A 26,279-nucleotide genomic window follows, 5' to 3' on the forward strand; every position below is an offset into this window, starting at 1 on the left:
GGCTCCTGATTTTTGTACAGGTAGAAGTTTGCTGAAAAAGAATGTATGTAACTTTGAAAAACAATCTCCATGAATGCTTTTCCTCCCTGACTTAAAACATGCTCCTGGCAATGCCTCCTCTTATTACAGCAGAAAGTACCCCTGTTGGAAAACAATGCAGAGACATTTAGTGACATAAAGGGCAGGAAATCTGCAGACTGCTGATATACATAGGGAAAACCTTTTACCCGAGGAAATCACTTTGAAAAATGCCATCTCTATTTTCCCATATCTTTTTGCTTCTGTATTTTACTATAGGTTTGAAAGCTGTAGCTTTGATAGAGTTCATCTTGTACATATTAAATTTTATTAAGTTCCAGGTCAGCATGCAGGTTCTCTGAGGCAGGGGCATAACATCTTCACCTACTTGGATATGATTGCAAAGTGCTGCGTACACTCAGAGTGCACTTACAATATGAACTCTTGAATAGCTTTGAGAACAATTCAATCTATCTTAAAGCAGTGGCTCCCAAAACTGGCCTGGAGAAATCCTAACCAGTGGAGTTTTCAGGATCTCCACAATGAACATACATAAGAAATGTATGTTCTTATGTATGGCATGGCATGCAAATAGATCTCATGCTTATTCATTGTGGAGATCCTGAAAACCCAACTAGCTGGGCCCCCCTAGGACAGGTCCGAGATCTACTGTCTTAAAGCATACTTAGCATGTTTGGAAGGTCTCTTTGCCTTTAGAAGAAAAAGGGAGAAGAAATGAATTCTCAAAGCACAATTTAACAGTCTGTTGAAAAAAGATATTTTATTTTTTAAATTGCCCATAGTTCACATCAGTAAGTTTATTTACAAAAGCTAATCATACCCCTACAGCACACCAAGTTGCAGCATCCCTCATTTGCCCCACCCCCATAACAATCCTGGGAACCAGTGGGAAATTAAAATACCTTTTACTGTTTAAATTGCTCTTGATGCTCTTTGTTTCTTTCAGAGAGACAGAGCCCCCCCAATCATGATTGGTGTGGTTTCAGAAGCATTGTTTACTCATTCTTGCACAGTTTAGGGTAAACTCTCCCCAGCTACTGTTCTGGAGTTGAAGATTTGATGGTAGAACTCTATCAACAGTTCCGTAAACATGTTCACAGGCACCAGGGCACTCAGGGAAGAAATTCCTTGAAGTGGCCGGATTAAATTTAAACCAAAGACGCAGGCTAAATTGGATGCTGTCATTTTGTTCAAAATGCTCTCCTGGGAAACCTGCAAAATAAAGGAGATTTAATGCTGGTGAGTGCAAGGAACTTAAAACTTGGCAAATGATTAGACATACTGTATACAGGGAAGATTTTTTCTTTAAAGATGAGCTAATTATTCATCTTGGGAAAAAGAATCATACATAATTTGGTAACATAAGAGGTCAATGTGTGTGCATTCAAATGCATCCATTCAAGCAACTATTAATGTCTTAGTGGACACACAACTGAAAATGCATATAAGCTAATAAGACAAATTTAATTTACTCATATTAAACTTTAAGGGGGCAATAATCAAACAGCCCATATTGGTGCAAATTCTGCAGGTGTATTTTATTTGCAGGGTTTGCACCAATTAATATGCATGAGACATTCAATGAAGGCAGTCCTTGCAAATCTACCTCATGCATATTCATTGTGAATATCTTGAACAAAAGGCTAGTTTGTGGCTCTTGAGGACTGCAGTTGGCCACCCCTGATATAGGGTTGGAAGGGAGCAAGGAGGCTGGGGGCCTTTCTACATACAGGGGTCCTTTTACATGAGCAATCCATTTGACAGAATACGGATGACACAGGTCTTGGGAGTCCTATGTACATAGTAGGGGCTGCTGACTCAGGAACAGGCCTTTTGACATGGGGGAGAGGGCCTGACAGTGAAGCAAGGACGTTTGATGAGAGGGAGAGGTAGGATTGCTATTGCCTCAGGAGACAAAAATGGGGTTTCTCTGGATGGGGCTTATTCTTGCTGCTAGAGTAAGAGAGGAATGGAGATGTTCAGGATGGAGGTTTAGTATTTTTTTTTTTTTAATTATTTCTATACTACAAGCTCCAATGATCGCTGAGGTTTACAAAGTCTAAAATTGACATACACAGTTAAAATAAGTAGACAATACTTATGAACAAAAATAAAAACTTACATAACAAAATAAACAGCATCTGCGTTTCCATTTGACCAATTTCTTTTTTAATAATAACACAACATTCAGTAAGCAATGTCCTTAATCTGTGTATTGACTCACTTGCTTTTTTAGATATTTATTTCAAATTCGGCCATGATTTTAAAGCTTTCTTAAATGCTTTAGTGTCCTTCATTGTTCCTAATTGTTCTGCCATAATGTACCAGCCACCAAAAAATGCCAGTCCTAATTTCTCCCAAATGAGCTTGATGGACACTTAATATCTCTAACAATCCTTTATTTTGTGATTGTAATACACATGATGGAGTATATACTAGGGGTGTGCATTTGTTTGCAACGTATTGGTAATCCGCAACGTATAGGACCATATTCGTTGTATTCGTGGGGAAGCGAAACGTATCGCGATTCCCATGAATACAACGAATCTTCACCGAATTATTCAATCGTCTAAAGGAGCAAATTTAAACAAACCCTCCCCCACCCTCCTGATCCTCCCAAGACTTACCAAAGCTCCCTGGTGGTCCAGCGGGGGGTCCGGGAGCCATCTCCTGCACTCACGCCGTCGGCTGCCGGTATTCAAAATGGCACCGATAGCTTTTGCCCTCACTATATCACAGGGGCCGAACAATGGCACCGGCAGCCCCTGTGACATAGTAAGGTGGAAGGCTATCGGCGCCATTTTGACCAATGGCACCGGTAGCCCCTGTGACATAGTAAGGGCAAAGGTTATCGGCGCCATTTTGAATACTGGCAGCCGACAGCCCGAGTGCAGGAGGTCGCTCCCTTACCCCCGCTGGACCACCAGGGACTTTTGGCAAGTCTTGTGGGGGTCAGAAGCGTCCCCTAAGACTTGCCAAAAGTCCCTGGTGGTCCAGCAGGGGTCCGGGAGCGATCTCCTGCCCTCGGGCCGTTGGTTGCCAGTAATCAAAATGGCGCCGATAGCCTTTGCCCTTACTATGTCACAGGGGCTACTGGTGCCATTGGTCAGCCCCTGTCACATGGTAGGAGCACAAGATGGTGCCGGCCGTCCATTGCTCCTACCAAGTGACAGGGGCCGACCAATGGCACCGGTAGCTCCTGTGACATAGTAAGGTCAAAGGCTATTGGCGCCATTTTGAATACCGTCAGCCGACAGTGTGAGTGCAGGAGATGGCTCCTGGACCCCCCCCCCGCTGGACCACCAGGGAGTTTTGGTAAGCCTTGGGGGGATCAGGAGGGTGGGGGGTTGTAGTTAATTAGATTTTAACCGGGAAATGAATAAGAATGAACACATGAATGTATCAGGGGGCCCCCCTTGCCAAATGCAACATATCTGCCCCCCCCCCCCCCCCCCCCCCGACGAATACGAATACCGAATGCAACATATGTGGTCCCTCTGCACATCCCTAGTATGTACTTGCAAAGTTGCACCTAGCTATCAGCTTTGGTATTATTTATTGGTTTATCTAACAAAATTCATGTTTTATATTTTATTCTGGTTTGAATGAGGAGTGAATGAAGGCTTGCAGCCTCCACCGCACTCACCTCCAGGTTCCCCGACACCAGGGAAGACCATCCACCGGGGTTCCATTGTGTTCCCATCCTCCTGCGGAGCAGGAGAACCGACGCAGCCTCGCTCCTGCTCATGTGGCTGGCTGCCACGATCTCCCCGGGTCCAACACTCCTCTCTTCTAGGCACGTGCACACCCGATCCTGCCCTTCTTAAAGGGCCAGTGGTGGGAATGGCTGCAGGGCACCCACTGATGACATCACCACCTGGGACTATTTTAGACTGGCTTCAAGTCCCTGCCTTGGCAATGGGTGACTCCTCTAGAAGCAGAGTATTGTCTGCGTTCCTGACTTGATTCCTGGTTCTTGACCTGTTGTTCCTGTTTCCATGTCTTCTATCCATGGATCCCTTCACTTGGTTGTTTCTGCATTTCCTAATCTGTGGTCAGTCCTTCACGTCTGTCTTCAGCATCTCCCATGTCCCTCTGGTCCTTGTCTTCCTCCTCTTCATCTTCCTTGTGGATTGATCTTCTGGATTTGACTCTGGACTGGACCCCAACTTTGCATGTACTCCGCCTGCCTTGACCACTGCTTGGACACTGACCTTGCTTCTGACCGCCTGCCTCCAACCATGGCCTGGACACCAAAGTTGCTGTGCTCTGTTTGCTTTAATCTCCACTTGACCATGGTCTGTCCTTCCGCTAATATCTCAGTATGCTGGCCTACACTGTTTCCCGCCTGCCTGGTCTTCCACCACCGCGGAGGCCCCCACCTAAGACCAGCTGGCCCTGGTACCTGAGAGCTCAACCTAAGGGAAACATGGGCTGGTATTGGTGAAGCTCAGTTGGGCCTCTGCTTCCATTAGCTTCACCTGCTGTCGGTGGGGACGTGTGGGGCTCCACCCCGCAAGTAGCACCAGCTCCTTCTTGGCCCAGAGGTCCACAACTGCAACAGATTACCAATGTCATGGACTCGGCAGAGGTCTCTTTTTCGGCTATTCTGGGCCTGGTCCAGAAGATTCTGGAACTGCAACGCTTTCTCAAAGCTCTAGTGGCCTCTATGGAGCATCTCAGCATCCATCTAGCTCCTCGGTCTCCATGGGAGCACTGACGCCCCCTATACCAGCTCCTGCTGCTCCCGCGGCCCCCTCCATGCTCCGTCATTCTGGTACCAGCTCCTCCCCACAATGCTGGGGAGCCTCAACTATGCTGAGATTTCATCAACCAGTGCAATATGCATTTTTTTCTCCAATTAGCGCTGTTTTTGCATGATTCCATCAAGACTACCTATATTCTTTCTCTTCTGAATGGCAAGGCCCTAGCCTGGGATTCTCCCTTGTGGGAGCATTCTGACCCTGTTCTTCAGGGCCTCCAATGTTTTTCTGTGACCTATAAGACCATATTTGGTGCCAGGCAGCCTCTGGCTTGGGTTGCCAGGCAGCCTCTGGCTCGGATTTCCTCCACATCTGTCAGGTCAGTCGCCCCTCTCAGATTACACCATCAAATTCTGGACCCTGGCTACAGAACTCCACTGGGGAGAGGACTGCCTTCGCTCCATCTTCCTGGATGGATTGTCATCCTATAAGAAGGTTGAACTAGCATCTTGTGAGCTTCCCATCTTATAGAAACATAGAAATGATGGCAGAAGAAGACCAAATAGCCCATCCAGACTGCCCAGCAAGCTTCCACACTTTTTTTTCTCTCTCTCATACTTATCTGTTACTCTTGGCCTTTAGTAACCTTTTAGTTCTATTTCCCTTCCACCCCCGCTAATAATGAAACCTTTTGGTTCTATTTCCCTTCCACCTCCGCTATTAATGTAATCTTTTGGTTCTATATCCCTTCCACCCCCGCCATTAGCGTAACCTTTTGGTTCTATTTCCCTTCCATCCCTGCCATTAATGTAGAGAGCAGTGCTGGAACTGTTTCTAAGTGAAGTATCTAGCTTAATTGGTTAGCGGTAGTAACCACCGCAATAAGCAAGCTACTCCCACGCTTATTTGTTTACCCAGCCTGTGCAATTCAGTCCTTGTTGGTTGTTGTCGGAATATAAAAATCATCTTTTCTTCATTCCCCCTGCCGTTGAAGCAGAGAGCAACAATGGATATGCATTGAAAGTGAAGTATCAGGCTTAATTGATTCGAGGTAGTAACCGCCGTAGCAAGCGAGCTACACCCATGCTTGTTTGTTTACCCAGACTGTGGAATTCAGTCCTTGTTGGTTGTTGTCGGAATATAAAAATCATCTTTTCTTCATTCCCCCTGCCGTTGAAGCAGAGAGCAGCACTGGATATGCATTGAAAGTGAAGCATCAGGCTTGTTTGGTTTGGGGTAGTACCGCTGTAACAATCAAGCTACTCCCTGCATTTTTTATGAATGCAAATCCTTTTTTTCACATTTCCTCTTGCCGTTGAAGCATAGAGCATTGCTGGCACTGAGCTGGCAGGACAAATTGACCGTCGGCTCCAGGAGTGAAACCGGGAGTTACAATCCTCTAGGAGATGTGCGGATTCAGTCACCTGGCCCTGGCACCTCTCCTCCCCACCGGAGGCCTCTCTCTCCTCTGGAACCTCTGCAGAGGAGCTGATGCAACTGGGATGGGGTTGTCTGATCCCAGAAGAGCATCTCCAATGCTGCCAGGCTGGGCTCCGCCTCTACTGCAGTAAGCCAGGTCACTTAATAGCCCACTGCCTGGTAAACTCCCAAGCCTAGGGGTATAGTGGGGGGGCTGACCCTAGGCCTTACCTCTCCGGCTCCCCCATTAGCTCTTCCAGTAATGTTCTCTGTGGGCAACCATGATTTCACCACCCTAGCCCTAGTGATTCCATGGCAGGAAGGAATTTCCTCATGAAGACCCTTATGGAACATCTCCAAATTCCCATGCTCTCTTGCCTGGTTCAATTGGTACTTTTCTCCATCCATGGGGATCCCCTGCCGGGGAAAATTACCTGCATCACATCTCCAACAAAGCTCTATACAGGCTCCCTTCATGTTGAGCACCTGGCGTTCTACATCCCTTGGTTCTGGGATTACCCTGGCTCCAGCAGCTCTCCCTTCATCTGATTGGGCACTGCTTCAGCTGTCACGGTGGGGTCCCAAGTGCCATGCTATCTCTTTAGACAAGATAGAGACTCGGCCATGTCTCTCCATATCCGCTGTTTGGCAGGCCTTCTTCCACAATATGCACAATATGCCGATGTCTTTTCCAAAAAAAGAGCAGACATCTTGCTCCCTCACAGAGAGTTCATCTGCGCCATTGACTTGCTACTTGTTGCCAAGCCTCCACAGGGATGGGTGTACCCCTTGCCCCTACCTGAGACAAAGATCATGGCCAACAATATACAAGAAAACTTGGACAAGAGGTTCATCCATTGATCCACATCTGCAGCTGGCACAGACTTTTTCTTCGTGGCAAAGAAGGATGGGACTCTCCACTATCGAGGCTTGAATGTGATTACCCAGAAGGACTGTTATCTCTTGCCTTTAATCTCAGAGTTGTTTGATCATCTGCAAGGAGCAAAGATCTTCTCTAAATTGGACCTCGGGGGGGTGTTAAATTTAATTTGTATCCGATATGACGACAATTGAAAAACGGACTTCAACATCAGAGATAGTCACTACGAGTGCCTGGCGATGCTGTTTGTCTTGTGCAATGCCCCAGCTGTGTTTTAAAACTTAATGAATGTGATCTTCTAGGACCTTCTACATGAGTGCGTGGTCATGTACCTTGATGACATATTAGTCTTCAAGGATCTAGTGTCCCATCGCCGGGACATCTCCTGGGTACTCCGTCTCCGGGACAATCGGCTTTATGCCAAGCTGGAGAAGTGCTTGTTTGAAAGAGAGTGTGTCCCTTTCCTGGGCTACATCATCTCCAGCCAGAGTTTTAATATGGATCCTGGCAAGTGTATCCAAGATTGGCCTCAGCCTAGTGGGTTACGAGCCCTGCACAGATACCTGGTCTTTGCTAATTATCATCATCATTTCATAAACAACTTCTCCAAGATAGCTGCTCCGCTCACGGCCCTTACCTTTAAAGGGACTAACACCAAATTCACAGCCTTCCAAGACTTAAAGGTTGCCTTCCTTTGAGAGCCCTGCCTCCACCATCTGGACCCTGTGCACCCCTTTGCTGTTGAAGTAGACGCCTCTTCCACCAGAACCCTACCTCCTGTTCCTTTTTCTCTAAGAAATTCTCCACAGCCAAACGCAATTATGGAATCAGTGACAGGGAGCTACTGGCAATCAAATTAGCGCTGGAAGAATGGCACCACTGGTTGAAGGGAGAACAACATTGCATAACCATCTACACCAATCATAAGAATTTGGAGCACCTCCACCAAGCCCAGTGACTTAACGCCTGACAGGCGCACTGGTCACTATTTTTTACTCGCTTCAACTTTAAACTCAGATACAGGCCCGCAGCCATGAATGTTCAAGTGGATGCTCTTTCCCACCCATTTCTGACTCAAGACACCTCGGAACCACTCCAACACATCATCGACCTAGCCCGGGTCCTCCTTGTAGCCACCATGACCGTCCCTCCAGGGAAGACAGTTGTTCCCCACAAACTCCGTGAAAAAGTGTTAAAATGGTCCCATGATATCCACGTCGCAGGCCACCCTGGACAAGCCCAAACCTTTGCATTACTCCAACAGTTCTACTGGTGGCCCCATATATGTGAACTCTTGTCCCACCTATATACAGCAGAAACCATTGGCGGAACAATCCTAGGGGCTATTACAGCTGTTGCCAGCCCAAAAGGAACCTTGGACCCATTTGATTTTGTTGTGGATCTCCCCCTCTCTAACGCAATATGGTCATCTGGATCGTAGTTGACCATTTCTCTAAAATGGCCCATTTGACTCCACTGCCTGGTCTCCCCATGGCCCTGGAGCTAGCTCAATTTTTCGTTCAGCATGTGTTTCCACTCCATGGGCTCCCCAAAAACATTGTCTCGGACGGAGATACTCATTTCACTGCTCGCTACTGGCGGTCCTTGTGTAAGAAATTCAACATCATGCTGGACTTCACTATGTTCTAACACCCTCAAGTGAATCGAAAGTCCAAACGAACCAATCTGACATTGAAGAACTTCCTATAGGCTTATATCAATGCCCGCCAATATCATTCGGCATCCCTGCTTCTATGGGCGGAAGCCTCCCACAATTCTCACCCATGCACCACTTGGGGTTCCTCGCCCTTTCAAATTGTCTATGGTAAACAGCCGTTATCTCCTCTACCTCTCCCCCTTCAAGTTCCGTCGCTGGCGGCTCAACTGTCTATGCAAGAACTCAAAAAGCTCTGGCATCACACTCAGCAGATGCTACAGAAAGCGCGTCTAAAAGCCAAAAAGTTCACTGATCTTCATCGGAGGCCTGCGCCATAGTTCGAAACAGTGCATGCCATAACAGGCTTAGAGTTCTGTCCATGTGACTCGCTCCCAGATACATTGGGCAATTTACTATGCTGAGAAAGCTTGAGCCGGTAACCTATCAACTTCGGTTACCCGCATCTTTGGGAATTCACAACTCCTTCCACATCTCACTGCTGAAACCTCTGATACTCTCTTAGCCCTCTAGGAAGACACCACAGCCACAAGAGATCGCCTCAGAAGACAATGCCATGTATCAAGTAAGAGAAGTCTTGGACGTAAGGAAACACGGGAAAAGATGGGAGTACCTCCTTTCCTGGAAAGGATATGGGCCAGAGGAGAATACCTGGGAGCCTGCCTCTAAATATATTGGACAAGAGCCTTCTCAGAGAATTTCTTGCCTCTCACCCCAAGAATCCTAAACCCTAAGGGGGAGTTTAGAAGAGGGGGTAATGTGTTTTGTGGCTCGAGGCATCCTGTGAGCTGCGGCACTCACCTCTGGGTTCCCTGCTGGGGTTCCAGCACACTCCCTTCCTCCCGTGGAGCAGGAGCACTGATGTAGCCTCCCTATTGCTCACGTGACTGGCCACCACGATCCCCCCATGATGATGCTCCTCTCTCCTAGGACCGCTGGACCCTTCCCTTCTTAAAGGGCCAATGGCGGGAACGGCTGCCCAGCACCCATTAATGCCCTCACCACCTGGGAATATTTTAGGCCAGCTCCCGCCTGAAGTCCCTGTCTTGGCAATGGGTCAACTCCTCTAGGAACAGAGTATTGCCTGCATTCCTGTCTTGATTCCTGGTTCCTGACTTGCTGTGGTTCCTGTCTCCGTGGTTTTTCCTGGATTTCCTCGTCTGTGGTCAGTCCTTCACGTCTGTCTTCAGTGTCTCTCGTATCCCTGTGGTCCTCCTCTTCCTCCTCTTCATCTTCCTTGTGGATTGATCTTCTGGTTTTGACTGTGGACTGGACCCTGACATTGCATGTACTCCGCCTGCCTCAACCACTGCTTGGACACCAACGTTACTGTACTTCGCTTGCCTTAATCTCCACTTGACCCCAGTCTGTCCTTCTGCTGTCTCAGCTTGCTGGCCTGCAGTGTTTCCCTTCTGCCTGGACTTCCTCCACCACAGAGGCCCCCACCTAAGACCAGCTGGCCCTGGCACTCGAGGGATCAACCTAAGCGGAACGTGGGCTGGTACTGGTGAAGCTCCAGTTGAGCCTCTGCTTCCAACAGCTCCTCTTCCCAATGGTGGGGACCTGTGGGGCTCCACCTGCAGGTAATGCCAACTCCCCCTCAGCCCAGGGGTCCACAACTGCAACAAGAAGCCAATAGTGGAGTTATATGATCGTATTTTCTATGTTCAGTTAATATAAGGCAGTTACATTTTGTAACAATTGCAACACCCTAATTTTAAAATGAGCACATGGTCACCCATACACACGCATATGGGCGTGGCAAGAGGACATACACTGGAATGTAAAATCATGTGCAAACTTGTCCCTGTATTATTTAAAATATAACTACTGCGAATAAGGATGGTCCTAATTTTAAGCGGTTACTTGAGAAAACATACTTCACTAATTGTTTTTTAAGCATTTAATCTTGTTGCTGCAGAGAGATAATGGGATGCTGTGATCAGAATTTATTGTTGCTACTGGAAGAAGGAAGATAGAGAGAAAATCCCTCCTGCTATCTGGCCTGTTCACTTTGGGGTAGTTAGAAGTGGGGCTGTTGAATGGTACTGTACACTTATATAGTGTACAGTACCATTCAACAGTGTACAGCAGGTGTTAAATAGCATCAGTTTGCCATTCACTTGGTAAACAGCATGAAGGGTGAACATGCTCTGCTATTTTTTGAGCATTTCATAACTCCTCATTTACATATAATGTTTCTTAATTTGCATATGCAGGCACACAAAATTTTGTATGCTCACCGTAATGTGTTCTAGGACTACTTTAATGTGCATGTGAAGGCCTTAAAAACATAAAAACATAAGAAATTACCATGCCTGGTCAGACCAAAGGTCCATCATGCCCAGCATCCTCTTCCAACAGAAAAAGAATTTTCTCTGATTCGTCTTAAATGTGCTACTTGCTAACTTCATGGAATGCCCCCTAGTCCTTCTGTTATCCGAAAGTGTAAATAACCGATTCACATCTGCCAAAATTTCTATGTATTTTAATCTCTCATACATAAAAAAGCTAATGTAATTCCTGCCTTTTAGGTAGAGTGAAAGCAAATGTAAGGGCCTCAATCTTATCTCTTGTGGGGTCATTTGAGTTACTCCACCTAACACTAGACAAGAGTTACATGTCTACTGTCTATTCTTATTTATTTATTTATTTATTTATTTATTTTTAATTTTTCTATACCAAAATTCCTGTATGAGATACAAATCAATCCGGTTTACAGAGAACGGGAACTCGCCCGGGGCTTGTCTGGCCAGGGCTTTTTACATTAAAACATATTCTCTGGGCCTGGCATCTGCAGCTGAAAAATAATGTTCATTATAGATGAACAACACCAAGTGGTTAATTTACTTTTCAAGTTGGCTTCTAACTAAAGAGTTATAACAGCATTGGGTGCTAGGCCCAGAGAAAAGGTCCATTGTTAGATGATTGAGGGGTTAAAGGGGCAATTAGAGAAGATAAGGCCATTGCGGAAAGATTAAATTATTTTTTTGCTTCAGTGGTTACTGAAGAGGATGTTGGGGAGATACCTGTAGCAGAGAAGGTTTTCATGGGTAATAATTCCGATGGTCTGAACCAAATCACGGTGAACCTAGAAGATGTGGTAGGCCTGATTGACAAACCAAAGAGCAGTAAACCACCTGGACTGGATGGTATTGTTGCGTCCGGTCTCAGACGGCTTCGACCTTTGTGCCTCACCTTTCTCTCTGCTCTCCCCGCTAGCCTTGGGAAGATGGCTACCGCTGCGCCTGCAGGCTGCTCTCTCCGGCATCCCCAGAATGGCTATGGCAACGCCTCATGCCATGTTTCTCCTATGGGCCTCCGAGGGTGCGCACGCGCACACCACCTACGTCTTTATCCATGTCATGGCGGGAATCTTGGGAGCATCCCCCTAGAGTAACGTCACGCCATCCGGGTATTTAGCCTGCCCTTGTTTGCTAGCTCATCGAGTTAGCAAAGATCGTGAAAGATCGTGAAGAGTCGTGAATGGATGGAAAGCCTCCGGTCTGAGCTACTCTGCCGCTGGAAGCTTTCTCTGCCCTTCGGGGTATTTCTCTAACCTGGTTACCCGCTCCTTGGGGGCCCTTTACTTTCAGGTGCCTATCTGGGATCAGGTACTCGCTCCTCGAGGGTCTGCTCTCCCGGGCTTGGTGCCTGTGTTCAACTACTTCTGCCTGCTGGGATCTCCACCTATAGAGCTACCAACTCACAGGCCGATACAGTAAGGAGCGGTAGGAAGAGGTGCATTACGGCCGGGCGCACCCGCGTTTGCCGCACGCTCAGTTCAGATTACCTACCGCTCGATACTGTATTGAAGTAGGATGCAAATGCAGGCCGCGTCCGAGAAGCGTCCGTGAAGCGTTAGGCCCGCGCAATCCATTTTACTGTATAGAGCGCTATACAGTACCTATACAGTATCCTGGGTGCGCTGGTACCTGTCATTTCAAATGTCATTTCAAATGACGTTTGAAATGATAGGTACCAGGGGGGATTGCGAGTCCTCTCCCCCCCCGCCCCCCCGAAGCAAGGCAGGGCAAAAATTAAAACAAAAGGGGCGGATTTTCAGAGCCCTGCTCGCGTAAATCCGCCCAAAACCGGGCGGATTTACGCGAGCAGGGCCCTGCGCGCCGGGAAGCCTATTTTACATAGGCCTCCCGGCGCGCGCAGAGCCCCGGGACTCGCGTAAGTCCCGGGGTTCTCGGACGGGGGCGTGTCGGGGGGCGGGCCCGGTCGTCGCGGCGTTCCGGGGGCGTGTCGGCAGCGTTTTGGGGGCGGGTACGGGGGCGTGGCTACGGCCCGGGGGCGTGGCCGCGCCCTCCGTACCCGCCCCCAGGTCGCGGCCCGGCGCGCAGCAGGCCCGCTGGCGCGCGGGGATTTACGTCTCCCTCCGGGAGGCGTAAATCCCCCGACAAAGGTAAGGGGGGGGTGTAGACAGGGCCGGGTGGGTGGGTTAGGTAGGGGAAGGGAGGGTAAGGTGAGGGGAGGGCAAAGGAAAGTTCCCTCCGAGGCCGCTCCGATTTCGGAGCGGCCTTGGAGGGAACGGGGGGAGGCAGCGCGGCTCGGCGCGCGCAGGCTATACAAAATCGATAGCCTTGCGCGCGCCGATCCAGGATTTTAGTGGATACGCGCGGCTCCGCGCGTATCTACTAAAATCCAGCGTACTTTTGTTTGCGCCTTGAGCGCAAACAAAAGTAGGCTGTTCGCGCTCGTCTGAAAATCTACCCCAAAGTGAATAAAGTGAAATAAAAGTAATAAAAATAAACTTACTGCATGTGAATTTTCTTTGAACAGTCCTCTCTCTCTCTCCTCCTCCCGAGGCGCGTACTGCGGCTCCCCTGCCTCCCGGGGTGAGCCGGCGCAAAAGCGGCTTCCTGCAGCCCCCGCCGGCGAAGGTGAATGAATGTGCGCCTGTGCGTGCAATTTGGTTGCTCAAGGCATGACGTCACGACGTTTGATGTCACGGCGTGTGACGTCGGCGTTCGCTAATGCACTGCCTTGAGCGCCCAAATTGCATTCATTCACCTTCGCCGGCGGGGGCTGCTGGAAGCCACTTTGGCTCCCCTGCCCCCGCCGGCGAAGGTGAATGAATGCACGCCTGTGTGTGCAATTTGGGCGCTCAAGGGAGTGCATTAGTGAACGCCGACATCACACGCTGTGACATCAAACGTCGTGACGTCACGCCTTGAGCGACCAAATTGCACGCACAGGCGTACACAGGCTTGCATTCATTCACCGCCAGTGGGGGCTGCTGGAAGCCGCTTTCGCCGCCGGCTCCCTCCGCCTGGATGAATGCACGCCCGCCGGCTCCCTCCGCCTGGATGAATGCATGCCCGCCGGCGAAGGTGAGTGAATGAATGCACTCCCGCCACGAACGGACATGCATTCATTCACTTTCGCCAGTACACTTTCACCCGCCTGCCCGTACGCTTTCGCCTGCCGCTTTCGCCGCCAGGCTGCCCCCGGGAGGCAGGGGAGCCAGGGGAGCCACAGTGCGCACCTTGGGAGGACTGTTCAAAGAAAATTCACATGCAGTAAGTTTACTTTTATTACACTTTATTTACTTTTGCTTTAATGACATGTCGAGCCGATTTTCACCCTGCGCCTTGCTTCGGGAGGGGGGGATTTTGACCGGAGCCTACCTATTGCTGTCACACCACACTAACGCCAAGGTAAGGGTCCCGGGAGGTGAGGGGGTCGTTTGCCCATGAAATTTTGTCTCTCTGACCTGACGCTCCACAGTAACGCAGGGATAAGGGTAGGCGGTAAGTTAGCAGGTTAAACGTGCGGCAAAACTACAGGTTAAAAAGGAGATAATCGGGGCGCACATTGCTGTATGGGAGGGAATAGCTAATCGGAGCATTTACATCTCATATACATGCTGTGGGCGGAAAGGGTTACCGGTTGATTTAAAGAAGCGGTAAGGATGAGTTAAAAAGGATAGTGAATCGCGGGTTGGACTTACGCGGCCAAATTGTGAGTTAGAAGCAGGTTAGAAGCAGGGTAACCGCGGCCGCGCTTTACTGTATCGGCCTGTCAGTGAGTAATTTAACTTTCTCAGTCTGTCTCATCTACAGCTCTGATGCGCTGGGAACCTGCATCCGGATATCCCTATACCATCTCTGTGAGACGGGTCCCCTCTGTCGAGGGTCCCTGGACTGCTACCTCTGGATCACCTCACTACTGCCACCTCTGGATCACCTCACTACTGCCACCTCTGGTGGTATACATCAGCTGTATAATAAAAAAACGAATCTCTGTATTTGTGCGTCCCGAGTCTAGCCTAGTACTGTGGTCCCTCACGGGGCTCCTCCCCGTGGGCCTGGTCACCTCCACAGTACCCAAGAATCCACTCAAACACCTCAAAACCAAAACAGGTATACACCCCAGGGTTCTGAAGGAACTAAAAAATGAAATTTCAGACCTATTAGTAAAAATTTGTAACCTATCATTAAAATCATCCATTGTACCTGAAGACTGGAGGGTGGCTAATGTAACCCCAATATATAAAAAGGGCTCCTGGGGCGATCCAGGAAACTACAGACCAGTTAGCCTTACTTCCAGTGCCAGGAAAAATAGTGGAAAGTGTTCTAAATATCAAAATCACAGAACATATAGAAAGTCATGGTTTAATGGAATAAAGTCAGGATGGCTTTACCCAAGGCAAGTTTTGCCTCACAAATCTGCTTCACTTTTTTGAAGGAGTTAATAAACATGTAGATAAAAGGTGAACCGGTCTCGCTGTTTCCAAACCAGCATGGGCGTCCCCATCTGCCATGCTCACTCCCGTGGCCTCCTAGGGCGCGAGCGCGCACATCTCCTACGCTCAAACACACGTCACGGCGGGAACCTCGGGGGCGGCCCCACGTCAGGACGTCAATACGTCCGGGTATATCTAGCCTCCGCTTTGCTACCACCTTGAGTTAGCAAGGACTTCAGATTTAGCTACTCTGGCCGCTCTAAGCTGAATGCTTAGACGCTGCTTCGACTCCTAGGGCCTTGCTACTGTAGAAGCTTTAGATACCCGCTCCTCGGGGGTCTTTCGCTTCCAACTACCCTTCGGGGTTCTCTCTAAGAGAACTGCTCCTCGGGGGTCTTTCTCCCTCTTCTACATTTCAGGATATCGGACCATCGGGTACTTGCTCCTCGAGGGCCTACCAGCCATTATATCCTGCATCACAGACTTTCGGTCCCAACTTTCCACATTCAGGAAGACACCATCATTCCTGTAAGTACCTCTATGATCTGGTGCTCCAGGCACCCCCCACCAGCAGCAACATTACCCGCACTGCGGGCTTCCGCCTATCATTAACATGTGGGTGAGACTTCACTTCTGAGCCTGTTGAACGTACTGGCACTTCTGGATCAGTGCCTTACCTTCCTGCTACCACCATCTATCTATAGCAGTACAATAAAGCCTCTATCCATACTGTGTCTGCTATATGAGTTCCGCCTATCGCAGTGGTTCCCATCGGGGCCCCTCCCCATGGGTGGAGTCATCTCCATTGCGAACAAAGTTCCACAATGCCTCAAACACAACAACGACAAGTGAGGTAATCAAATTTACAGATGATACAAAATTGTTCAGAGTAGTTAAATCACAAGCAGATTGTGATTGCAGGAAGCATTCTGAGACTGGAAAATTGGGCATCTAAATGGCAGATGCCATTTAGATGCCCAATGCATCACCTTGCATCAATGCATCACCTTGCACTTATCCACTTTAATGTGGATAAGTGCAAGGTGATGCATATAGGGAAAAATAATCCATGCTATAGTTACACAATGTTAGGTTCCATATTAGGAGCTACCACCCAAGAAAGAGATCTAGGCATCATAGTGGATAACACATTGAAATCATTGGTTCAGTGTGCTGTGGCAGTCAAAAAAGCAAACAGAATGTTGGGAATTATTAGAAAGGGAATGGTAAATAAAACGGAAAATGCCATTGTACCTGAAGACTGGAGTGTGGCCAATGTAACCCCAATATATAAAAAAGGCACCAGGGGCGATCTGGGTAACTATAGACCAGTGAGCCTGACTTCAGTACCGGGAAAAATAGTGGAAACTATTCTCAAGATCAAAATCGTAGAGCATATAGAAAGACATGGTTTAATGGAACACAGTCAACATGGATTTACCCAAGGGAAGTCTTGCCTAACAAATCTGCTTCATTATTTTGAAGAGGTTAATAAACGTGGATAAAGGTGAACCGGTAGATGTAGTGTATTTGGATTTTCAGAAGGCGTTTGACAAAGTCCCTCATGAGAGGCTTCTAAGAAAACTAAAAAGTCATGGGATAGGAGGCAATGTCTTTCGTGGATTACAAACTGGTAAAAAGACAGGAAACAGAGAGTAGGATTAAATGGTCAATTTTCTCAGTGGAAAAGGGTAAACAGTGAAGTGCCTCAGGGATCTGTACTTGGACCAGTGCTTTTCAATATATATATAAATGATCTGGAAAGGAATACGACGAGTGAGGTTATCTAATTTTCGGATGATACAAAATTATTCAGAGTAGTTAAATCACAAGCGGATTGTGATACATTACAGGAGGACCTTGAAGACTGGAAGATTGGGCATCCAAATAGCAGATGAAATTTAATGTGGACAAGTGAAAGGTGTTGCATATAGGGAAAAATAACCCTTGCTGTAGTTACACGATGTTAGGTTCCATATTAGGAACTACCACTCAGGAAAAAGATCTAGGCATCATAGTGGATAATACTTTAAGATTGTCGGCTCAGTGTGCTGCAACAGTCATTATTAGGAAGGGAATGGTTAATAAAACGGAAAATGTCATAATGCCTCTATATCGCTCCCTGGTGAGACCACACCTTGAATACTTTGTATAATTCTGGTCACCGCATCTCAAAAAAGATATAGTTGCGATGGAGAAGGTACAGAGAAGGGCAACCAAAATGATAAAGGGGATGGAACAGCTCCCCTATGAGGAAAGGCTGAAGAGGTTAGGACTGTTCAGCTTGGAGAAGAGATGGCTGAGGGAGAATATGATAGAGGTCTTTAAGATCATGAGAGGTCTTGAACGAGTAGATGTGAATCGTTATTTACACTTTCGAATAATAGAAGGACTAGGGGGCATTGCATGAAGTTAGCAAGTAACACATTTAAGACTAATTGGAGAAAATTATTTTTCACTCCACGCACAATAAAGCTCTGGAATTTGTTGCCAGAGGATGTGGTTAGTGCAGTTAGTGTAGCTGGGTTCAAAAAAGGTTTGGATAAGTTCTTGGAGGAGAAGTCCATTAACGGCTATTAATCAAATTTACTTAGGGAATAGCCACTGCTATTAATTGCATCAGTAGCATGGGATCTTCTTAGTGTTTGGGTAATTGCCATGTTCTTGTGGCCTGGTTTGGCTTCTGTTGGAAACAGGATGCTGAGCTTGATGGACCCTTGGTCTGACCTAGTGTGGCAATTTCTTATGTTCTTATGTTCTTATAATGCCTCTTTATCACTCCATGGTGAGACCACACCTTGAATACTGTGTACAATTCTAGTCACCGCATCTCAAAAAAGATATAGTTGCGATGGAGAAGGTACAGAGAAGGGCGACCAAAATGATAAGGGGAATGGAACAATTCCCCTATGAGGAAAGACTAAAGAGGTTAGGACTTTTCAGCTTGGAGAAGAGATGGCTGAAGGGGGATATGATAGAGGTGTTTAAAATCATGAGAGGTCTAGAACGGGTTAATGTGAATCAGTTATTTACTCTTTCGCATAATAGAAAGACTAGGGGGCACTCCATGAAGTTAGCATGTGGCACATTTAAAACTAATCGGAGAAAGTTCTTTTTCACTCAACGCACAATTAAACTCTAGAATTTGTTGCCAGAGGATGTGGTTAGTGCAGTTAGTGTAGCTGTGTTTAAAAAAGGATTGGATACGTTCTTGAAAGAGAAGTCCATTACCTGCTATTAATTAAGTTGACTTAGAAAATAGCTACTGCTATTACTATCAACAGTAGCATGGAATAGACTTAGTTTTTGGGTACTTACCAGGTTGTTATGACCTGGATTGGCCACTGTTGGAAACAGGATGCTGGGCTTGATGGACCCTTGATCTATCCCAGTATGGCATGTTCTTATGTTCGGTCAGAGGTGATACATCTTCACAATGGAAGAGGCTAATGGTTTTGAAAAGCTGTCCTATGAAATTAGTACAGCTATACAAACTATTGCTCACCAACAGAGTGAAGACATTGCTACATCAGCTCTAGCCAATCATTTCAACATTGATTCTACTTAACAGCATATGGTAGTGAACACTAGCTAGATAATGGCCATCTCAATTACATGCCCATGAACCCAATAGTTGTCAAAGAGTATCTCTCTGGATAAGGCAATGTAAGCCTCTTCTGAAGCTCCATGGTAAGGAGTTTTATGTTCTGCTCTTGCTGCTCTTCCTTGGGACCATACAATTTGCTTTCCTTGTTAAGGTCTATACCACATATTCTTGCTTGGGAGAAATCTGCCTAGTTGGAATGGGCAATGGCACTATGGCATGCAAGGTCATATGGGTCCCAAACCTCTAACCTAGCTAAACCTTAAGACAAACACCCCAAAATAAAAAGAAAGTAAAGTTTCAAAATATGTGACCACTTTATTAAACAATTGTAGTCACAACATTCAAAGCAATAAATTATCTTTGGTAATCATATTCTGCAAGGACAAGATATCAGATAGTACATGACATTGTAACAAATAACCAGAATATTTTGTGGATACATGTACATACATTGTTACAATTAGCAGCACTACATATACAGTATAATGATCTTATACCAAACCAAAATGATGATTTCAGCAAAGAAATTATGAAGTAGAAGTAGCAACCCAATTTCTTCATTACAGCTTTAATGTTAGAGCTGATGCCAACAGAACAATGTGAAGGCAAGAAAAGGCTCAGACAGTCCATGTTGAAAGACTGCACTCAAAGGTGGACTGCAAAGGACCATGGTGCAAAGTTCGTGAAAAGGCCAAGACAGTCCATGATGAAAGAATGCACTCAAAGGGGCTAGGAAAGCAAAGGATACATAGCAGACAGCAGAACTATGACTGGAGAAAGCAGCATGACGTGAAAGAGTATCTTGCTACACGGTATTTAAATATGTGATGCAGTATTTCAGTTATTGGCCTAACCATGCCCATATTTTACCACGGGATGTTAACGCTCTATATTGCAGAGATTTTACCAAGGCTTGATGAATCTAGGGGTAAGTTGGAATTTAACTAGCTAACTGGAGCTGAATATTGACCTCTAAATATTCTTCTTATATTTTGGTTTAAGAATAACAGCTCATTACTTCAGAAAATCTGTAGAGGTAAAGCTTAGCACTCACTGAGGGTCTAAGTAGACATGTAAGGAAAGCTGGAACTTGCACATCAAGAATGACATCTCTGCAGAATACTGTGTGAAAATTATGCCGTAGTTGTTTATAAGAACATCTAACCCTGAGACAAGCAATAACTGTTAGTGCTATCAATGCAAAAAGTTCATGTAAAGTTTAAAAAAAATAATATATATCAGCAAAATTTACAGGCAGATGTATTCATATTAACTGAACCTAATGCTTTGAATATTTGAATATTCTGTATAGCTAATATAACTCTGAACACTGTTGTCCAATTACAGCAAACACTATATAGAACTTCTGTACACCTCATTAACACCTCACGTATTTAGCTCTTAGAAAATGTACTGAGATGGTGTATCTATTGTTAGAATAATTCCATTTCTACTCTTTGGGAGACTGAACAGAAATATACAGTCAGTTGTTAAACTAATTGCAAATGACATGTGGATTTTCATAATAGCTTCTAGGGTTTGGTTAAGCATTAATGAATGATAATGTGGGTATTTACTGAAGCTTTGATTATTTCTAAAGGCTTGTATAGAAACTGCCATTTTGGTTATTATTGTACTTGAATTATAACATAGATTTATGATGCTATTCAGGAGTGCTGCACTTTAGATATGCCCAGTCTCTGAAACTAAGTACAGCTCTTTTATGTTGCCTTTCTTCAGCAAAAAAATGTGTATTAATGAAATATGGACTTCAGTCATACTTACCGCATGTAGGAAGCACATAAGATACTTCAGTATGACAAAGTTGTGCTCTGGAAGTTTTTGTATGATTTGTTTACAGTTGGCTACGCGTAAACTGCTCTCCACACCTGCCATACAAAAGCCATAACTTAAGCTCGCAAGAGAGACAACAGGCTATCATCAGGTTTAAGACTCAGTTACGATAATTCTATACATTTATGAAAAGCTTTGTAATAAATTGTCATCTTAAAACTGTATGCACAGAATATCAAAGAGTAGCTCAAGCATTCTGTGAAAGATGGCTCCTCTAAAACCAAGCAGTTTTAAAAATATTATTGAAATAACTTAGGGAACTTTTGTCTTCCGAATAATTTGTGAGTTTCCTGGTAATGATGAGGTTTCTCATATTTTAATCCCTGTCCCTACAGGGCTCCTTGAGGAGTTTAAGAACAAACTATATGGATTTTGGTCAATATTACGGTAATTCTGTAACACCATGCAAAACCAATGTAGCAAATATGCACATAAGTTACACCAATTTTCAAATGGAATGTACATGTATACGTTCTCTTTGAAAATTATCCTATCAAAAGTATCTACATGTTACACCTACTATCTGAAACCTGCAGGGAGGAATGCTGCAGGTCCCCACTGTCGGCTGATGAAGCTGGCTGTGGCAGAGGCCCAACTGGAGCTTCACCTATACCAGCTCTCATTCCCCTTAGCTTGAGCCTTTGGGTGCCGGGGATGGCAGGTCTTAGGCGGGTGCCTCTGCTGATGAGCTGAATATCCGGAGAGATGGTTAGGCCACAGGCCAGGGTCTGAGGCAGGCTGGGTATAGGCATAGTCGGAGGCAGGCAGTGGTCAAAGCAGGCAGCATTCGGACATGGTCGATGGTCAGGCAGTGGTCAATGGCAGGCAGAGTTCAGGAAAAGTTGAGAGTCAATCAGGCCAAGTTCAGAACCAGAGAGCCATCCGAGAGCAGGGGGACAGATAGGAGGGTAGGGAGGTGAGAAACAGCACAGGAGAGCAGACAATGACACAGAAGACACTGAAGAACTGAAGACTGACGACAATATGAGGAACTAAAGAAGCTAAATGTAAAACATCTAACTTGCCAATGATTATACTTTTTCCTATTTTCTTCAGTTGAATCCTTTTTCCATTTTTTGAAATTTCTTTTGGCTAAAACAGTCTCTTTCATCTCACCTTTTAACCATGATGACAGTCGTTTGGCCTTACTTCCACTTTCCAGTCCAGATGGAATACATTAGGGATGTGAATCGTTTTTTGACGATTTAAAAAAAATCGATATTTTTTAAATTGTCAAAAATTGGTACAGTGCGCGATACAATAGAAATTTTCACGATTTATCATGAAAAATCGTTACTCCCGTTAGTGTCCACTAACGGGAGTTATTTGGGGGGAGGGCGGGAAAACCGGCACACCAAAACAACCCCTAAATATGGCCGCCACCATCGTAAAGATGGCCACCACCATCTTTAAAGATGGCGCCGGCCATCCAGTGCTCCTACCATGTGACAGGGGCCAGCCAATGGCACAGATACCCTGTCACATGGTAAGGGCAAAGGGCCATCGGCGCCATCTTTATGAGTGGCAGCCGACGGCCCGAGAATGGGAGATCGCTCCCGGGACCACCACTAGAGCACCAGGTAATTTAAAAATGTTTTGGGGGGAATCGGGAGGGTGGGAGAAGTTAAGGGGTCATCTTTAAAGGGTTGGGTGGGTTTTTTTTTTTAATCGGGCCATCGGCGCCATTTTTGAGTGGCAGTCAAAATGGCGCAGATGGCCCGAGAGCGGGAGATCGGTCCCCGCGCCCCCACTGGACCACCAGGTACTCGTAAAAAGTTTTGGGGGAGTTCGGGGGGGGGGGGGGTAAGGTAAGGGGTCAATTTTAAAGGGTCGGGCCTCACTAAAAAAAAATTAACGATGTGAATCGGAACCGATTCCGATTCACATCTCCAGCGATCAGATTTTTTTCTCCCTCCAGCCGAACCCGATCGTTAAGATGATTGGGCACACGATTCACATCTCTAGAATACATCTGGACTGGACTTCTAAGATGGTATTTTTAAACAATGACCATACCTGATGTAACCTTTTGGTTTTTTTCTATTTTCCTCATTTTGTCAAAGCCTCCCTTTTGAAAGTTTAATGCTAGAGTTACAGATTTATTTAATTTCCTCCCAATCATTAAGTCAAATTTGATAGCACTATTATTGCTGTTGGCAAGTGGCCCCACTACTGTTACCTCTTACACCAAATCATGTGTTCCAGTAAGAATTAGATCTAAAATGGATTCCCTCTCATAGGTTCCCAGACTGCTCTATTTCATTAGTTTCATCTAGAAACTTTACCTCCCTAGCATGTCCTGATGTTACATTTACCCAGTCAATAATGTGGTAATTGAAATCTATTATTACTGTACTGTCAAATTTATTAGCGTCACTAATCTCTATTAGCATTTCATCATCTATCTGTTCATTTTGGTGAACAGTATACCCCCGCTGCCTCAGTCTTCCCCATCACACTTGGAATTTCCACCCATAAGGATTCTACTGTGCATTTAGTCTCTTGCAGGATCTTTTATTCTGTTGGACTGTATGCCATCCCTAATATAAAGTGCCATCCCTCCACCCTATCATTGCAATATATTTGTAACCTGGTATAGTTTCTCATTGGTTATCGTCCTTCTGCTGGGTCTCTGAGATACCAGTTATGTCTACCTCTTCTATCAGTGCTATACTTTCTAACTCTCCCATCTTACTTTTAAGACTTCTGACATTAGCATACAGACATTTCAAAGTTTGTTTTTTGTTAATATTAACAATCTGTTTATCACTTGACAGGGCTATTTTTGAATCTTTTAACTCAGGTGGTTCTTTACATCCATGGGGACAAATGGCAATATCAAACAAGCCATATACAACTGAAGACCCCGGTTGGCCAAGACAAGATAGAAGTAGAAGTTATTCCTTGGCTTCCGTATCCAGTAGTGTTAGGATGGGACTGTCTGAACTTCAAAATCCTGAGGAACCAACTCACATCCAATTCACCCACACCAGCAATGACAAACTGGCACTGCCAGAACTCTTCCCTTAAGAAGCTCTTGACATGTATCATAAAGGTTCAAAGATCCCTAATTCCTGGAGGCAACACTGACAGGAAAAATACAGTTATGCTACTAATTCCAGGGCCACCAGGGAAGAGGGCTTGCAGTCAGAGGAAGAGCAGCCACCTACCCTAATCACTTTGAGCGGAAAAATGAGCATGACCTAGGAATTTCAGAGTCTGACAGGCAACATATCCAGAGGGTGAATGGGAAGTTAGTCCCTGGAGCAGAAGTTAAGGATCTCCTTCCCCCTTATTTTGTAATTAAAAGAGACATACTTTACAGGGTAACTAAAAGAAATCTGGAGGGAGAAGTGATAGAACAACTCCTAGTTCCCAAACTGTATTGCCAGTAGGTCCTGGAGTTAGAATATGGCCACCTTTTAGGGGGTAACCTGGATGAGGAAAAAAACCTGGATGAGGAAAAAAACCTGGATGAGGAAAAAAACAGGTCCAGCTATTTTGCCAGTGCTTCCCAAAGTGCCAATTAATTAAGCCTGCTGGAGAGCGACCAGTAGCCCTTATATCAGTGCCGAAAGGGTAGCCCTGGAACTTTAGAGAGATCTGCCCCAGGAAATAGGTGCATCTTAGTTATTCTTGACTATGCCACCAGATGTCTGGAAGCAGTACTTTTACAGAACATAAAGACCCAGATGGTGGCATCCGCCTTAATGGAGATTTTTCTTGACTTGGGTTGCCCAAGGAAATCTTAACTGATTAAGGAACTCTGTTCATTTCTAAGGTAATGAAACAGCTCTGCACCTTGTTCAAGGTAAAATCACTGCATACCTTGGTATACAATTCATAGATGGATGGTCTGGTTGAACACTTTAATAAGATGCTCAAACAAATGTTGAGAAAATTTGTGGCGGAAGACAGCAAGAACTGGTACTCCTTGCTACTCTATGTGATGTTTGCCGACTGTGAAGTACCCCTGAGCTTGATGTAGTTTTCACCTTTTTTTGAGATACTGTAAGGGAGGAGACCCAGGGGAATCTTGGACATAGCTCGTAAGACTTGGAAAGAAGAATTGAACCCAGGCATAACCTAGTCAACTACATTATCCAGGTGCAAGAAGGCTGTGGAGGCTGCCCGCCTGTGCCTAGAAAAAGCTCAGACAATCCAAGCCAGAGGATTCAATCACCCCATGGTTCAAAGGGTATTCCAACCATGGGAGCAAGACCTTGTCCTTCTTCCATCTTTGGAAAGCAAGTTGTTAGCCCACTGGTAAGGCCCTTATGAAATTTTAGACAAAACTGGGCCTGTGGATTATAAAATAGCCCAGTTGAATAAATGGAAGAAAACTCAGATCTACACGTAAATCTCCTGAAAAATATAAGGCACCGATATGCGGAGTGGTGCACAAAGAAGAGTTTGATCCAGAGGCTGGACCTGAGGTAGACCAAACCCAGATTTCTTTCAGAAAGCAACCTTCCACCATATAGACAGCCAACTTAAATCAGCTAGTGGACGAAATAAGGAGATCTTCTCGAACCTGCCCGGTTAAACCCACCTTGTGCAGGATGACATAATTTCGCCTCCTGGTGTTGTCATGCAGCAAATGGATTCTCGAGGCCAGGTGCCGCATCATTGAGACCAAAGTGAAGGAGATGCTCCGGCTTGGAGTTATAGAGGAATATAACAGTTTCTGGTCCTCACTGATAGTGCTCGTGTCAAGGCTAGATGGGAGCATCAGGTTTTGCATTGATTTTAAAAATATCAACAAGTTCTCAAAACTCGATGCATACCCAATGCCTCAAGTGGATTTGCTGACTATCTGGGATCAGCCAGTTTATTTCTACCCTGGCCCTTACACAAGTGTATTGGCAGGTTCCTTTCATGCCAGCGGCGAAGAAGAAGACTGTGTTCTCTATGCCAGGTTGATTCTTCCAATTCACCATTTTCCCTTTTGCACTCCATGCCTCTGTAATATTTCAGTGCTTGGTTGATTGCCTACTGTGCTTGCATCAAGGTTATGCAGTTGCCTACTTGGATGACATTGTGTTAAACTGTCCGGATTGGAGGGCACATCTAAGCCAACTTCAGGATATCCTAACAAGTCTGAGAAAGGCAAGTTGATGGCCAATCCTAAAAAGTGCTTGCTGGGAGGATAAGAAGTCCAATATTTTGGGCACACCCTTAGAAAGGGGAAGGTCTACCCACAGACCAGGAAGATTGAGTGATTACCAGAGTGCCAGTCATACAAACAAAAGCAAAAGTGAGATTTCCTAAGCTTACAAGGTAATTTAGGAGGTTAATACCCAATTACTAAAAGAAAGTAGAGGATCCAATGGTCAGACAAAGTGAAGAAGGTCTTCCAGGTTCTGAAAGAGGCATTATGCACTGAACCAGTCCTAATAAGTCTG

At 45.8% G+C, this 26,279-nt stretch overlaps 1 protein-coding gene across 7 annotated transcripts in view; it reads right to left on the minus strand.

Annotated features, from left to right (window-relative positions):
- Positions 1-779: 779 nt before the first annotated feature.
- ARHGAP8 (Rho GTPase activating protein 8) overlaps positions 780-26,279 on the minus strand; it is a 347,233-nt gene continuing 321,733 nt past the window's right edge. For 6 of the 7 annotated variants that reach the window (XM_029600083.1, XM_029600084.1, XM_029600085.1 and 3 more), the window contains 2 exons: positions 20,806-20,909; positions 780-1,251 (listed from right to left, as the gene is read on the minus strand). In XM_029600083.1, the coding sequence (XP_029455943.1) occupies positions 1,054-1,251; positions 20,806-20,909 (302 nt within the window). In that variant the 3' untranslated portion in view covers positions 780-1,053. The remainder of the gene's footprint in view (positions 1,252-20,805; positions 20,910-26,279) is intronic. The other variant, XM_029600080.1, reaches the window with a different exon arrangement.

Source organism: Rhinatrema bivittatum, chromosome 4, assembly GCF_901001135.1.
Source record: "Rhinatrema bivittatum chromosome 4, aRhiBiv1.1, whole genome shotgun sequence".
NCBI lineage: Eukaryota > Metazoa > Chordata > Amphibia > Gymnophiona > Rhinatrematidae > Rhinatrema > Rhinatrema bivittatum.